The sequence below is a fragment of the Chaetura pelagica genome, unplaced genomic scaffold (assembly GCF_000747805.2).
Source record: "Chaetura pelagica isolate M959 unplaced genomic scaffold, ChaPel_1.0 scaffold433, whole genome shotgun sequence".
NCBI lineage: Eukaryota > Metazoa > Chordata > Aves > Apodiformes > Apodidae > Chaetura > Chaetura pelagica.
In genome coordinates this window covers 239,797-256,119 of record NW_009952574.1, presented here as the reverse complement: position 1 = coordinate 256,119, position 16,323 = coordinate 239,797, and the positions used below count along the sequence as shown (strand labels likewise).

Below are 16,323 nucleotides of genomic sequence, written 5' to 3'. Positions count from 1 at the left end.
AGTCAGAAAGAGCACATTATATCCTCTTCTTGAATATGCTCACAGAATTTACATTGATTTTTCATATATCCTAGTTTGTTGAGATTAGGCAGTACTTCAAAATAGTGCTGGAATCTGGATGCTGGAGCGACTTGTAGGCTGGTTTTGTTCTTTTGTGTGGCCCAGTAGTGTTGCCTTTATTGAAAAGGCTGATGTAATTAATACATTGGAACATTGTTATGAGCACACTTCTGGAGTCATACTCAATCAGGATAATGCACTTCAAAAAGTAAGAAATGACTATTTGATTTTGCTGATTTCACATGGCTACTCTTTTTTGGATTCTTTTCAACTGAATAGAATGAATTCTCTAGGTATTCTGACAGTTTTCATACTTCCAAATGCTTTTTGTGGGGAATGTAAGAGACTATTTCCTTTACGTTATAAAGGTTATACTAGTTCAGCTCAGCCTTTATTAAGTCCAGCCTGGGATCATGAGAAGAAGTGTGTGGTGCTGCAGGATAGACTGTAATTGTGACACAGATCAAAATCCCTGCAGGCTATCCTGTCCCTCCTCGAAAAGCAGATTAGCAGACTGGCATCTGTTTTCTTTGGGGAAGATGACACAGATGCCCATTTTACAGAGGAGCTGACTCACAGCAGTACAGCTGACCTTTCTGCAAGGTGTAGGGTGATTAATGGAAGGAGCACATGTTCTTGCCAGTCATCCCATGTCCCTGATGTTAGCAGACAGGGATGGTGGCTTCTTGTGACTTTTGTCTTCAGTGTGAAGTAGGGCTGGACAGGTGCTTTGAGTCTTACAGTGAAGCTCTTAGTCTACTAGACTCTTTCTCCTTGAGCCCTATGTGTCTTCTCTCCTGCAGATGGAAAACTTATATAAAGACAAATCTGTCTTGTAGTCAGAGGTGGGTTTGGAAAGGTTAGGCACTGCGAGGGCAGCAAGTTATTTAAAGTTCTGACATCAGACTCCCTCAAATCTTAGGTGGCTGCATAGGCAATTATAGCTGACCTGCATAGGAAATGAGGCGTAATTTCAGCTTGAAAGTCAAAAAATACCTTATCTAGACCAAATGCAATGTTACCTACTATGCAGGCCACAGAACTTTGTGTTAGGGATTTCTACCTCTCGTAGTTACACTAGGGCAGAAAGAACGTCTTCCTGCTGAAAAGGATAGAAAGCCAATAAGAACCAGTGTGTTATGTTACATTCTGTGAGCTTTTTCTCCCCTTGCTATGTAGGTTGGATTATTGCAAATAAAGATAATTCAATCACTAGGTTAGCAAATAGCTTTAGGGGCACCAGAGCTGGGGAAGTTGGGTTATTTATTTTTTTTCACCCCTTCACAGTTCATGCATGTCTTGGGTTTGATTGACTTTTTTTGGTGCATAAGGGGGTAAGAATTCCAGTTAAGTTTTCCTCTTTTTCCTCCTGCCTGGATTGTCTTCCAATATAGATTGAGCTTACATGGCAGCCTTTTGTATTCTGCCCAGTTGTGTATTTTCACTGACTTTATAAGAACTCTACTTGAGACCTGTCATCCTTTTGTTGTTTTCTTTGATTTGGCCACTGCATTTAGAATTTATGAGAGCAGAGAAATAGATTCTTGGGGTTTTTTTAATCATTGTTTCCACAGGAAATCAGCATAAGAGTTGAAAGCTGAAACAATTAGGTACAAGCTGAAACAAGTCTAGGTACAAGGGGTAGTTAGATGATAAAGACATGGAATAAGAAAGGCCAGAAGTATGCAGGGAGAGGGTTGTGGCCAGGTATATTAAGGACTGTAAGGAATTCTTTAGCTGTATAAAAAGCAAATCCATCCAGTCTGATACTGGTTGATAAGAGCTGCAGTGGCAGAAAAGTTAGTAAAAGCTGGTGTTTTCATGGTAGATTAAAAAGTTAAACAGAGCATGGTACAGGACTTGCTGTAGAAGATCTGCAGGCCAAGACTTGAGTCCCTAACTGCTACCATAATACACAGTTCAGCTCCAAAGCTGTATGTGCTGATCATGGTGTTACTAGTTTTGGACGAAACTGCAGGAAGACTGCTAATGGAATATAATACATCAAGATTAAAACTAAAATTAAAAAAATCTATGCCAACATGTTGGGGAAGACAGGAGTTGTCTAACTCTTCACTGTTTCTGGTTTAAATCACGACCTTGTTAATAAGATACTGTGTGTATTAATAAGTTATTGTATGTATTTTGTGAGATGTGATTTGACTTAAGCATAAAGTTTATTAAAATGTAGTTTACAGAATAATTAGATGCCATATTAAACGCATTGAAGAACAGGTGAGTGAGTTGTTAAAAGACATGAGTAGTTGCTATAAAATGGAAAGGTTATTAGACAAGGGGCTGTGAACAATCTTGCAAGGCTCATATGATGATAGAGTTGGAAAACACACTATTAGAAAGGTATTTGATTTATTGAAGAGAGGGTTGAGAGTTGCCTTTATCAGTTTACACCTGTCTCCTTAGAAAAGAGGTTTCATCACACAGTTGTTTCTTTAGCTTAGTAAGAAGCAGCATAATTTGACCCAGTGAACAGAAGCCAAAACTAGATAAGAGAGCTAGAGATAAGGACTAGAACTAGAGATAAGATACGGCTCTTAACAGTAGTGGCAAATAAACAAGTGGACTCCCTTGTCCAGAAATCTTTACCAATGTAAGTCTTTAGTTAAAATAGGTACCTGTCTTAAAGATATCCTGTTGTTTAAATGGGGTGCTGATGTAGGAATGACAACCTTTTGCTGTGGCAACATTTGGCTGATTTTAATGGATCTGTAGTTTTAAACAAGGGAAGTTCTCTGCTGCAAAGAGATGTCAGCGAAGCTGCGCAGTTTATACATAAAGACATTTAGCCCAGCTGCTGCAAGCCACAGTAAGCTCTGCCACTAGGGCATACTCCATCTGGGAATTAGTTGGGTACCCAGGTCGCTGGGAAAGAATTTTAAGGGCAAAAATAGCCTTGTCCTGTTAAGGGAAAATAGTTTCTTCATGGGTAAGGAAAGGCCTCTCTCTTTCCTCCTTCCCAACCATGCATCATCAACCATGCCTTTTTTCTATTCTGTGATCCTTGGAGGTCTGTCTCTACTCAACAACCATGAGAAACCTCTGAGACGGGACATGTCACAGGGATGGAAAATGTAATTGGTGAGATTTTGCACAGTGTATTTAGCTTACTGCCTCATAGGTGGATTGATGGCAGAGCTTTCATGGAATAAACTGCTCAGTGAAGAATAATTATCTAATGTATATCTGTGTATACTATCTTATCTATTCTGTCATATCTAATACATTTATATATACTTCTTTTCATCTCTGATCTGCACAGAGTATCTCTGGAGATAAAGAGACACTATGTTTTAGATAGAGGAGAATGTTTTGCTGCCATGACTTGCTTGAAATAGACTTGCTGCCTTTTAGGCCTGGGCCTGCTGGGAAGCTGACAGTCACAGTTAGTGCAGGCTCTGTTGTCTGAACAGGCTGTGGCTCGTTTTCTTCTGATCAAAAGTGCTTGGTGAAAGGTGCAGCCTGAATTCTTTAAAGCATCTCATTACAGGTTATATTTAGAAGTGGAAAGAATATATTATTTATTGCAAGGATGCTCTCAAGCAGAGAAGCTGTTTACTGAGTGCCCTTGATGAACAGAAAAGTTACTGTACTTAGGGTTATGTAATTAACAGTATATTCATTAGGAGTTCATCAGATACCAGACTGTGCTTATCTTCAGGACAGTACTAAAATATCTGACAATTTCCTGGTTATTGCTTAAGTGATAAGAGTGAGAGACAGGAACTGCCATGGGAAAATTTACATAATTCAGTTTACATATCTGTTATCTGCCAATTTGTATGTATATTATTTTACATCTCAGTTTACAGGCTAAGCATGCTCCTGTTGCCTTGCTGGAAATGGGGTTTACTGGGAAGAGCTGGAGATGGAAGTTGGACTTAGATATTTCTTGGCTTTTCTAATTGCTAAATGGGCACAGTATATAGCCACTTAGCATGACAATCATTGCACGGTTTTGTTTTGTTGGTTTTTTTTAATTCATTTGTTGCTATAACACCCTTTCTACTGAGGTAGCTGGCCAGTGTGTTTGTCCCAGTATTATTCTGGATGTTTGCTTTGATCTGTTTAGTGTTATCAATTACAGTCTGTGTACTGGTCCTGTAAAACAGACATTTCTCTAACTTAAGTGATTTTTGTAATTACTTTCAGTACTTAGAAAAGATTATATTTTTTGTCTTCACGGTCAGATTGACATCTAACTTATTTTTGTTAGTTGTGTCATGTAGTCCAGTGAACTATTTTTTAAACTTCACTTTAAAACCTAATTTTGAGTTGAGCATTAATTTGCTTCAAAAGAAGGGGAGAAGTCAAGAGCTTAAATGTGCCAGAATGTGTATGAAGTAAACCACCTTCTGGAATTTGTTTCTGGATATGCTTTAATGGATTGGAGTACTCTGGTATGCATATTATGGGGAATTCTAGAGATCAATATATGGGAAGAGAAATAGGTAAATCCATCCTGGTGCTGTGCTCAGTTGCTTGTGTAGGAATTTGACAAGTGACCAAGGTGATTGTGGCTGGTAGGCTTGTACTAGAGGAGATGACTGCTAGTGAAAAGAATGAATTGTTTTCAGAAACTAATTTTTAACAGTTCAGGGCTGCAGTGCCACAGATTTTAAGAGAGTCTAGAAGACTCTCCATCATTTGTATCTAATCTGAAAACAGTAAAATAATGTTTTTTTCAATAAAAACTAAATGTGTCTCATGTCTCAAAGTATCTGTGCAGAAATTCTTCCAAGATGCTTTCAAACTGCTGAGTTACAAATCACAAAAGGAGGTTTGACTGTTTGATTGTGTCCTGCAGTTTGGAGTCTTTTATTGCTGAATCTTTAGAGAAGAGGTGTTCATAAAGCTGCAATGTGTTTAGACCAAAAGCCTCGGAATAGAGAAGCACTCCTGTATTACACCAGATCAGAATACCATTATTACCTGCATTTCTGTAGAGAACAGCTCTTTTGGTGTTGATCTCTGCTAAGTCAGGCCATGAGGGATAGTCCTGATAAATCAAGGCTACAGACTTGGATCTGGTGTGCCCATGGGATACCCAGGTAGTGGGAATTAGCCCATGCTACTTAGGTACATGGCTGACCTATATAGATTACAGAAGACACATAATAACTCACACTTGGGTGGAGGAAGGCTCAGGCAGTCATTGCCCAGCTGTGCAGCCTTGCTCAGCAAGGCCATCATAGGCCCTCAGAGCTGCATTCAGCAGCTAAATGCATCAATTTGTCTGCTGTGGGGCTGCGTGAGAAAGTTTGAAAGTTGTTCCAAAATCTGTTTGTCCACAAAGCTTCAGAATCACTGATCTAGGGCAGCAAACAAGTTTTCCTTTCAAAAGTTGTATTTCTCAGGGTTAATTAGCTGACTTCCATTCATGCCTAGCTTGTGCTGCCTTAACCTCCTGACTCTCATTTCTTCCTTGACACTCTTCTTTCTTCCCGTAGCATGTCTGTGTTTGAACTTTGCCAATTCCCAGCAACATTGCTACCAGTCTGTGCTGGGTCAGCTGTTACCTCCAAGTGTTTTATTCTCCGAAGGCTTTCCTGAATCAGAATTGCCCTGAAAGAATCATGCATCACTAATCATGGGGGAACACAGTAGATAATCACAGATTTTAAAGGTTGTCTGTAGCCAGGCTTAGGTTTTCACAGTAGGCATCTCTGGATATAAGCAGAGGTAGAAGGTCTCTGAGGAGTGGAGCTCTGCTCTCAACCATGCCAAAGACTGGAGTTCAGTTTGATTTCTGGGCTATAGAAAAGGAAATCAATTTTTTTTATTTTTTTTTTTGGGTGTCTGTGTGTTTTGTGTTATTTTCTGACCTCACCCATTACTGTTAATGCAAAAAGGAGGGGAGGCTGAAATGCATTACAGCTGGCAATGTGTGCACAGACTGACAGGGTAATTATTGCTGTAGACAATGGTGGGATGGGAGGTTTGACAGGACAATGTACATCACTCACAAACTAGCTCTAAAAATAACAGTTTAAAGAAGATGTTATGTTCAGGATAGAAAAAAAGGGAGTATTTTAACTGACCATCTCAAAGCCATTTCTTTGGATTTTTTTAAATCTTTGTTTTTGTTTGAACATGAAAAATATTTAATAGATTTGTTATTAAAAAAAAAAATCTGAAGGAAATCTGTGCCAAGCTAAGGGCATGAGCAGCTGATTCCTGAGATCAGAGATGCTGATCAGTGAAGGGAAAATAAAATTTCAAGTAGTGCTAAATGATCTGAAGAACTCTAATGTGGACACTCAGGTTTTCAGTAGCTAGTATAATGTCTGAGTGTCAAAACCCCTCTTGATTACAAGTTCTGCCCTGACTTAAGAAGTGGAGCAGAGAGAAAAGCAAGAAGGTTTGGGACCATGTTAGGGTCTCAGCAGAGTAGTGTGAAGCATCCAGCCACTCATACTCTATGCCCATTCCTTCTGCTTGTCTAAGTCATGGGCTTAAATGGCTTTTGTAGCACCAGCCTGTTTGAAGTCTCTGATGTTGCACTTTTTTTACCCATAAATACTAACAGAGGCTAGTTTTTAATTTAAATTAGTGCCTTGAACTCTTCCTGCACGCAGATACAAGTTAAGGTTTTTCTCCACTTGAGTTGAAAAGAGCCAATTTGCCATATGACTGCTGCAATACAACATCATCTGTGCTCCTCTTAAAAATCACTGTACAAGTAATACCCATTTGTGACTTAAGATAAAGAAGTAAATGGCAAGGATATATTTTGGTTTGTTTCCAAGGTACTAGCTGGAATGGAGCAGTCGCTGGACCCATTTTGGCAAATCCTTAATGTGATCTGAGACTTGATTCCTGCTTCAATTGAAGTAAACAGTGAATTCCTTTTTCTATGAGTACATGGATATTTCTCCAGCATTTAAAGCCCAGGGTAAATGGTGGATTTGTCTCATCCACAGAGAAAACATGTAAAAGGGCCAAAGTTTGTAGAAGTAGGGGGAAAAGTTGGCAGATGGCCTCAGACTTCAGTTTGTCAAAATCCTCTTTTTGTTCCCCTAAACAATAAGAGCAGTGCTTCATAGTGATTAAGCTAGACACTTGCCTATCATTACAGAGCTGTATTAATTTATTCTCTGGATTAATCTAAGCAAATGTTTCTAGTGACCATATGGCTATGGTGTAGGAAAGATAGAAAACTCCATGGTGTTCAGAGATGGCAAGACCTTTGTGATAATTTACACGGCTACACACACTGTAACAATGTTTTACTTACATGAGTTGGTCTATACCTACCTTTTTCTGTTGTACATCTCTTCTGCCTTGCCAAATGCAGTCTTACTCTTCATGCTCAACTCTGCAACAGGATCAACACCTTCTAGCACTGTCATGCCATAAGTATGTGGAGATTGTAGTTGTTTTGTACATTACAGTTGTCCAAAGTCTTTGCAAAATGGTATTAAGAATTGGAATCCCTGGGTGACATTACATCTCATTCAATTTTTTGAAGAATTCATGCATCTCTGACAAAATCAATGCTTAGAGATGTTTAACATCTAAGATGCATCTAAGGAACGTTGAAGCTGAGATGGTTGAGCTGGGGCGGAGTGCAACAGCCAAAACAGTCCAAGGATTGGCCTCAATGAGGAACTGTGCAGAGGTGTTAAGTGTCCCCTGGGAATGTTCTTGAATTCACATGTGAGTAGTGGCAGATAATAAAATGTGGCTTCTTTGGGGAGCAAAAAATCCTTATTGTAGCCTGTAGATCCTTCTCATACTTAAAATCCTGTCATGACCTCTTAAAAACTGGTCTCTCTGTGCTCAGCCAGACTTGACAGGGGCGAAAGGTCACTGTGTATGGTACAGACATCATTAAAACCCTGTCATTTAAAAAGCGCTATATAGTCAGACTCTGAATATAATGTGTCTCAGCAACTTATATCCTGGCTGTTGTTAAGCATCTGATGCTAGTTTGTAAATTCTGACATGTTAGAAAGTATGACCATGAGTATAAGTTTAAAACAATTTAAAAGCTTCCTGTGGCCCTTACTGAAATTATTGCAAGTTTCCTATAGTTTAAGGCCAAGGAAGATAATTAAATCATGCAGTTTGATCTCCTGTTTACCATGGGCCGTTAATATTGACTTGGATTTACCCAAAATGAGCCAAGTGACTTGAGATAAAGGACTTCATTGCTCAGCAACATGGCCTGTTGGCTGTATGAGATAGAGAAAAAGTGCCATCAAAACAGTATCATGCAAAGCTGTGACATTAATTAGGTGTGACATTGTCAGTTGATTGCAGCAAGTGAGCATTTGCTATGTTTACAGAAAGACAAAATAAACTGTTCTGCATTTCTGACTGAGGAAAGGAGATGCTTTTCTTACCCAAGGTTGGTGGCAGTTACGATTTTTAAAATTGCTGCTTTTCCAGCAGCAGCAATTGTGCTGGAAGCCCAAGAGTAGTCATCCTTTCCCAGGATTGCTTTTGGGATTTTGAATTCCTGATATTTCACTCTGCTTTTGAAAGTAGTAATCACCAATGTGGTAATCTGCACAAAGGCAAGGGACTGTGCAGTCTAGTTTATGTGTGTTGAACTCTTTGTACACAAAGCTTATTTTATTCTCCAGTTTCTAGGTAGAGAAGGAGTTGGAGACTCATTGAAGACTGCTAACCCATACTGTTGTAAAGAAGCCTTTCTTATAAGAATGAACTTGAGGGCCGTACTGTGCAGTGAAATGGGATTAAATCTGTGTAAATCCTTTTCCATTTCACCGGGAACTTCTGAGCATAAGTCACAATCAAACATGTCATGCCACAGAATCTAACTTTTCATCAGATGTATCAGCTGTTAATGCTGTTTATGACTTCTTGACCTTTATAGTATAGTTTCTTAGAAGTCTTTCCTGATCTTCTGAATCACTTATAGTAATTTATGTTGAAAGTTTAAAGGTAAAGGCCATAAATTAATCATCTCTTTATGCAGAGACCACATGTTTTCATTATTTCTCTGCCTTGGCCTGCTCCCACAAAGGTTATTGCACATAAATTTGTTCATACACACTCAAAAACAGGGAGCAGCAGTCAGTTTCCAGGTCCTGCGAATCAGTGTGGTCAGCATGCCCCAATTCTGACCTCAACAGACCATGTTATGCTAGCAGGTGGATAGTTTGGCCTCCTCTGTCAGCAAAGACATCTATTGTGGTGGTTGGGTTTCATTCCAAGTCCCCAAGTGCTGTAATCTTAGTTCACTTAATCCACTAATGCATTTTGGCCTGGCAGGTTTCAACTGGAAATGTAAAGTTCCCTTTATTTTCTCAGGGATCTCGAGTAAAGGCACGATACAGGTATGATGAGCAAACCAAATACTGCTACTGGATGCAGTTGCACTGGCTTTACAAGTCACAAGTTTACCTAAGGCTTGTCATCCCAGCAGGCTGATTCTCATACTGTGTTGCTTTATGTGACAGAAAGGGAAGTTCACAGCAGAATCCTACCCTTTTGTGGGAATGATACTTTGATTAATGTTCCCCATATCACCTACTTACTGTCTTTGTCTATTGCTGACACATGGATTCAAATGCAGGCACCCTGTGAAGCTGTGGGCTCAGGGGAGTTCCTGTGTAGTCACAATGTGTGTGCTAATGCCAAAGAAATTCCCAAGACTCATCCACTATGGATGTTGCTGTCCCCACACTGACACTTCTCACTGTAATGAAGCTCTTGTTTGGTATTGTTTGTTTTTGGGCTTGGCACAAGGAGGAGATGAGGGAGATTAACTAAATATAACAAATATGGTTATATAACACTCATTAGCAGAAAATCTGCTGTGTCTTTCAGGGTTAAGTAAACTTAAGGTAACAGCAACCTGTCCTGAGCTATGGAGTGAACTGGTTGGTGAACAGGGTAGAAACCCCTGTTCTAACACCTATGTTGGGGTGGGAGAAGAGGTGAGGGAAGGGAAATTCCAGTGCAGACACACCTTCAGCTGCATAGTGGTTTAAAGATGGATTTTGAAATGTTTCTTATGTACCCTAAATACTTAAGGGGAAAGTATCAGATGTAAGTCAGTGGTGACTGTAGAGTGGGATATTAATTTATACACAAATTCATAAATATACCTATTAATAAGACAATATATGTAAACTTCTGTGACCAAGACACCATTCTGAGTCACAAATCTCCAGGAACTGGGAACTCTGAGTTTCTGTATTTCTCTAAGCAATCTCTACCTGCCATCTCCCTTCCTCTCTTCTGAACAGTTGGTCATTCAATAATTGTTTCGGCTGGAAACTCATCCTGTACATGGGCAGGTATGAACATTTACTTTGTTTTTGGTACATCTCTGAGATAGGACTGCCAACTACGACTAAAGAAGATTTAAGGGCAATATTTGAGAAGCAAAGGTCTTTGGTAAAAAAAAAATTCCTTTAAAAAAAGCCAACAGCTAAGCCATTTCTGGAGGAAAGAGGGAGTTAGAAATTTCAAGTTCCATAAGGTAGAAGTGGAAGTTTGGCAGGAACAATTTATTGGCGTGTCAAATTTAATTAAGCCATTTTAGTATGCTATTTTCTTCTATTGCAGAATGAAGCTTTGGGTTGGGATTTTTCTTCTGAAGAACCTGGGGCAAAAACAGGGGGGCAGTCTGGAGGGGATGGCAGGTTGCTTCAGCAGATGTATTTCCACAAAGGGCGTTCTTTTCAGTCCGCTGATGAAAAGTCTTGTGGGTTTCCCACCAGTAGAAGCTGCTTAATTACATTTTGTGTATGCTCTTGGAGTACCTGTTTGGTGAGAACCTGACAAATGGTCTTCTGCAAGTAAATCAATTCTGTTTTCTTGAATATACATGATGTCCGGAGCCTGAAAAGCACAGCAGTGGCACAAGAGGAAGCAAACAGTGGGGCGCCAGTAAGGCTCTATGGTTCTGTGAAAGACTTTGTAGCCTCCCATAAAGAAAAAGAAGAATATGCCATTGGCTGTAGTGAGTAAATGGAACCTTCTTGTCTTCTTTGCTCTTGTCTCCTTATAAATAAACCATTGTTGTCCATCCTTGGCATTTGCAGTTCATTGTGATAAATTGGTCTTGATGTGTCTGACATTTCAACCAAGTTATTTAATGGTGCTTTTCTGAAAAGGCAGATCTTGCTATAACTCACATTGGTCCAGAATATATCCAGGGTAAGACCACTCACCATCACGTACATGCCTATAACCCTTTCTTTTCTGAGTGGATGAAGAGGAAAGTAGGAAATAAACATTTTGGTCACACAAGCCCAAAAAGCCTGGGTTTGTGTAAAAAGTGTGCAAAACCAGAAATGTTAAGTTTGGATTGCAGTAGCTAAAAGCCTGTTTCATAGCGCGGACAACAACACTAAGTCTTCTAGCACTGCTGCAGCATCTCTGGAGAGTGGGGAGGACCCAACTTAATGAAATAATGCAGAAGCATTCTCATAAAAATTTTGGGTTGAGTTTTATGCAAAATCTCCAGGTGTACCAGCCAGTGCTTACAAGTTGTTGGCTTTTATGCAAAGATTTCTTGGGTGCAGAAACCACTGGAATGCAGATTTTATGAACTGTAACCAACAGCAGATTCTGTTGCTGCATCTCTGCAAGTTCAAGCTTTGATTTACATTTTTTAAAATTTATGTAATTACGCTCTCAGTGAGATGATTAACACAAAGATTGCTTTCCATAAATAGGAGTCTACTGTCTATACCTTTCCAAACCTTTCAGCTTCCTAAAGCATCTGCCCACAGCAGCCAAGCAAAAGCAATGCCTATACTGTGACCAGTAAATAACCTCTTTGCTGGTTAATGATCTTAGTGTCATATAATACCATTTTATAATTATATTTCACCTTCTTCAAAGTCAGGTGTGTGGATAATGTTCTCATCTGTCTTGACCCACTTAATTCTCAATGGAGATTTACTATGAGGATGAAAAAGCTGGCCCTACTTGGCATCAAAACAAATGTTCCTTTCCATCATGACAGCAAGCAGAACTAGAACAGTTTTTTGGGTTGTGGTCCAATAACCTGATTAACAAATGTCTTTCTGACTTTCTCAGTTTTCCCAGTATGTCAGTCCAATGCAAACCTTGTTTTGGAATGCACTGCACAAATGCAGACAGGAGACAAACTTCCCAAGTGCAAAAAGATGGAAATCCATTTGGACTGGTTAATCTAGTGAGGACAGTTTTTGCTGCAGCAGCAAACTGCCCTCTGCCCAGCCCCCTGGAGCAGTTCCTCACACACCCAGGGTTTGGTGATGAAGACATTTGGGAGGGAGCAGCTGGGTGTCAGTGGCTGTGGAGCTGTGCACCTCAGAGCTGAGAGGCTTTGAAGGCCTTGATGGAGGAATGCAAAGCCCAGGTAGTTGCTGGGGTCCTCATCACATAATCCCTCTGTGCCATTTGTGGTAAAATGCCCTGTTTTTACACATTGCTGGGTGGGTCCCTCAGAAGACAAGGCAGCCGCACCTTTGGGGTTGGTGTCCCCTCCCTGCAGCCAGGTATTGTGTGCGTTGTGCCTCTCTCATGTCCCCAGGCCTCCTCTGGTGCCTCATAGATGTGGCCATCCCTCTACCTTTCCCAGAAGCTGCTGTCTTCTCCTCAGAGTTACCACCTTTCTACTCAAAGGGGTAGATGGCAGTGAGTTGAGGCCTCTGGCACCTTCCCTCCCTGGCCCCTGCAGGCTCCTGCCAGAGTGCCACCTTGTGTGGTTCTATAGAGAGGTTTAAAAAAATATATAGTGACTTGGCTGCACATATTTATCTTTCCACTCAGCATTCCCCAGACACACACCTATGCAAATGAGGGCTGGGTAAGGCTGACAGAAGTGGTATTTCTGGGGTGCGTGCTCTCTGTGCAGTGGAGCTGTGGTACTTCTAGGCCAAATGGTTCCTTTAAACTCTATTTTATTCTTGAGGGGGGCTTCTGGTTGCCAGTCACCTGCCTGAGAATTTTTCCTTCTGTATCCATGAATTCTTTGGGCATGTTTAGGGATGGTGCACCCCAGCATGCAGCTCTGGAGATGGTGTCTGGAGCCTCTGCCGTGGTGCGGCAGGCCCCTCGTTTGCCGCCGTGTTGCACAGTGGGCAAGTGAGCTGTTTTTCAGAGGTGCTGTCTGACTCCTGCAGAAGGACAGGAGTGCTCAGTGCTATTGACTGTCCCTGCAGTTGTGCATTATAAACCTGCAGCTTTAAAGGGACTGGGGCCAAGAGGAAAATCCAGGCCTCAGTTCCCAGCCTGTGGCAGAGCACCAGTCTGAGCTGGCAGACATGGTGATACTGGGGGGTGTGTAGTGGAGCCTTTCCAATGTCAGGTGATTTTGTTACTAACCTGACAGTAAAACAACCAACAAGGCTAGAAAGGTCCCTTCTTCCCACTTCCCTGTAGATCATGCAATGTTTGTAAATGTTATTTAGGTATGCAGTGAGCAAATTTCAACAAAAATACTGTCTTGCTTTAGGGTTATAGAACTTCATTATATCTGTTATTAATTGTCTGTCTGGGGCAGGACCTAATTTTTCTTGGTATGTTGGTTGCCCACACTTTCTAGAAACTGCTTCTCAGAGTGCTTCTAGGTGCTAAAAACCCTGGGATTAAATGGCACTACTTTCTAAGTGGCTGATTGATGCTTTGGGGCTGTAGGATGCTCCTCTACAGTCTCCTTGGGCACATGGAAGGGGAGAGGTATAATTTTCATCTTCTCTTGATCAGTACTTGGGAATGATTGACTTTGCATAAATACCTTTAGCAGGACAGGGTAATCTGTTTTAATTCAGAATTTAAGTTACTCCCTTTTCAGTAGACCTACAGCCATGTATAGTGTTATCATCATTAATACAAATGGAAGAACTGTTTGAAAACATGAAGTTTTATAAAGAAAGAAATTAATCTGTTTAATAAGCAAATCCTGCTAAACTGGGTAATGATTCCGTTTAAACTGTGGAACATGACACATTCAAGCAGCCTAGTCACAATAAATGTAGATCTGTTGCTCTTTACAGTATGGGGCAGGGAGGGAAAGAATTTTGGCAGAGCAAAATTGTTATAAAAGTTTCACAGCTTACTTGGTTCCAGATTAATTTGGAATTCTTAGTTGTCTTCTTGCATGTACTGGGTGTTTTGCTTCTGTAGGTCTTCCTGTGTGTCCATGTCTTAGATCACAGTTGCCTTCAGCCTAGGTACTTACAGTTAAGTTTGTTTAACATGTGTGAGTTCATGCTTGTGCTTTCCATTTTTCCCCAGGTTAACTGACCATAATCTACCTAGATCACCAAATTTAGAAATTGCTTTGCAATACCAAAAATATAAGTAAGCCCTTATACTAAAATTAGGCAATTTGTTTTTCCAGACTGAATTTGAGGTAGTATTTTCAGGCTAGCTTGTCTAGAACTAGTGTTGCTCTGTTGAGGGTGCCAGTCTTTTACCAGCAAAAGCACAGTGTGTTGGGGGTTTGAGGCAGTTCACTTTGGTTGCGTTAAGCTTGAAAATAAGAGTGAGGGGTGGCAATTGTATTATTTGTGTGTTCTTGTACAGTTATGTTCCTGGAAGGAACTGGCTGGTTCAGGTACTGCCTGGAAGGACAGAAACGTCCTTGTTTCTGGGAAAGTCTGTGATCTGATTCAAAAGACAGCAGCATTTTGCAGAGAGAAAAGTTGCAGCATAAAGCTGGGCACTCCTAGCCCATACACAGACCAAGATCGAGATGTGGAAGTATTTTGATCTTTTTTGGAGAATACATACAGGCTGTGGAAGAAGTCATCCTTCAAAATCAGTTTTGACTTGGGATTTCATTATAAATACGTGTCGAGATTGAGCCATGCAAAATAAAAGTAACTTCAAAAGTGCAAGCAATGTAAGAAGTGTCTAGAATTATTTTTAAGTTGTTTTATTTTTCTTTATTTTCAGCCAAGCAAGTATGTCCAGCTGAAAAAATCAGCTGTGGAGACCTCAGCAACAAATGTATCCCATCGTCCTGGAGATGTGATGGGCAGAAGGACTGTGAAAATGGTATCGATGAGGCTGGTTGCACTCCTGGTGAGTTGGAGTAATGCTTTAATATGTATGCAACATCTCCCTTCAGGGCTATAAAAGTCCTAGAGTGACTATTACAAATTGCATGTAAAGGGATGACTTTTCCTGCCAACAAATTCATCCATTCTACATTTGCAATGCTAAGTAGTGACTTTTAGAAAAACAGGAAAGAAAGATTCTCCAGTTGGAGCTGGCTGGAGAATATAAAGGGAACTCTGTGGAGAATTGCATGTTCTGCTAGTGTAGCAGCATATAGTTGGTGATTCTGGGACAAGGTTATTAGGGTTAATACCTAGATGATGTGGTAAGGATTCAAACCTTCCTCTGTGATAGCTCAGCAGCTTGCTTCCACGTCTTTCCTCTCCTGCAGAGTGCAGCCCTATAGACTAAGGCTGACTTCTGCTGGGATATAATAGGTAGGTCTGGACATTTCTTTATTAATAGCTTGTTGGTTTCACTGGACACAGAGAGAATGATACACTATTCACCGTAACAGTTCTGAATTCAGTCCCTAAATGGCCGTTGCCTTTTATTAGGCCTTTCTCCGCTGAATGAAAGTTCTTTCACAGTGTTTTCCCTTTGTGAAAACTACACTGTGTAATCAAACCATTTCTCAAACTGTCTTTTTGATAGACTAAGCGTATTTTGGTTTTTCTGCTTCTTGCTGTCAAGTATTTTCTTTTGAATGAATGCTTCCCTCATTTTTGTGGCTCCCTTTGGTATCCCAGATGATTTTCCAATTTTATACAGACCACCAGAATCTAGGGAATATCAGTCTTAACAGTCTGTACAGAAATAAAATAATCTTTCTAAATACTGTTCTTCTAATACTGTTCTTTTATAACTTTGGCTGTTAAATTCTTTGTGTGCAAATGATCCCAGGCTATTAAGAAGCTAACTCATGCTGTGTGTAGTTATTGACACATTATCAGTATCTCTGGTGTTGCAGGTGGTATTACCAATGTTATTTTTACTTCCAGATTATTACTGAAGGGGTTGAATTATTACATGCAAGTTCACATGGATGTTTCTCCATTTGAAAACTGAATTTTGGGCTCTAATACCCAGCCAGTTCATAATCCACTAATATGGATTTATCTATTTATTTTTGAAGTTTTGTAATGAAATATGTTTTTTGGTAACATTTGGTGGGTCCAAGTAAAAACACCGGATTAATTTATTTCCAGTCAGTTTTATCAAACCAAATCTAGTCTTAACCAAAGATTTTACTGTCTGAGCAACCTGTTC

General features: G+C 40.2%; 1 protein-coding gene across 1 annotated transcript in view; it reads left to right on the top strand.

Annotated features, from left to right (window-relative positions):
• LRP8 (low density lipoprotein receptor-related protein 8, apolipoprotein e receptor) overlaps nt 1-16,323 on the top strand; it is a 68,924-nt gene that overhangs the window by 17,081 nt on the left and 35,520 nt on the right. Inside the window, exon 3 of the mRNA XM_009993588.1 lies at nt 14,950-15,078. Within this exon, the coding sequence (XP_009991890.1) occupies nt 14,950-15,078 (129 nt within the window). The remainder of the gene's footprint in view (nt 1-14,949; nt 15,079-16,323) is intronic.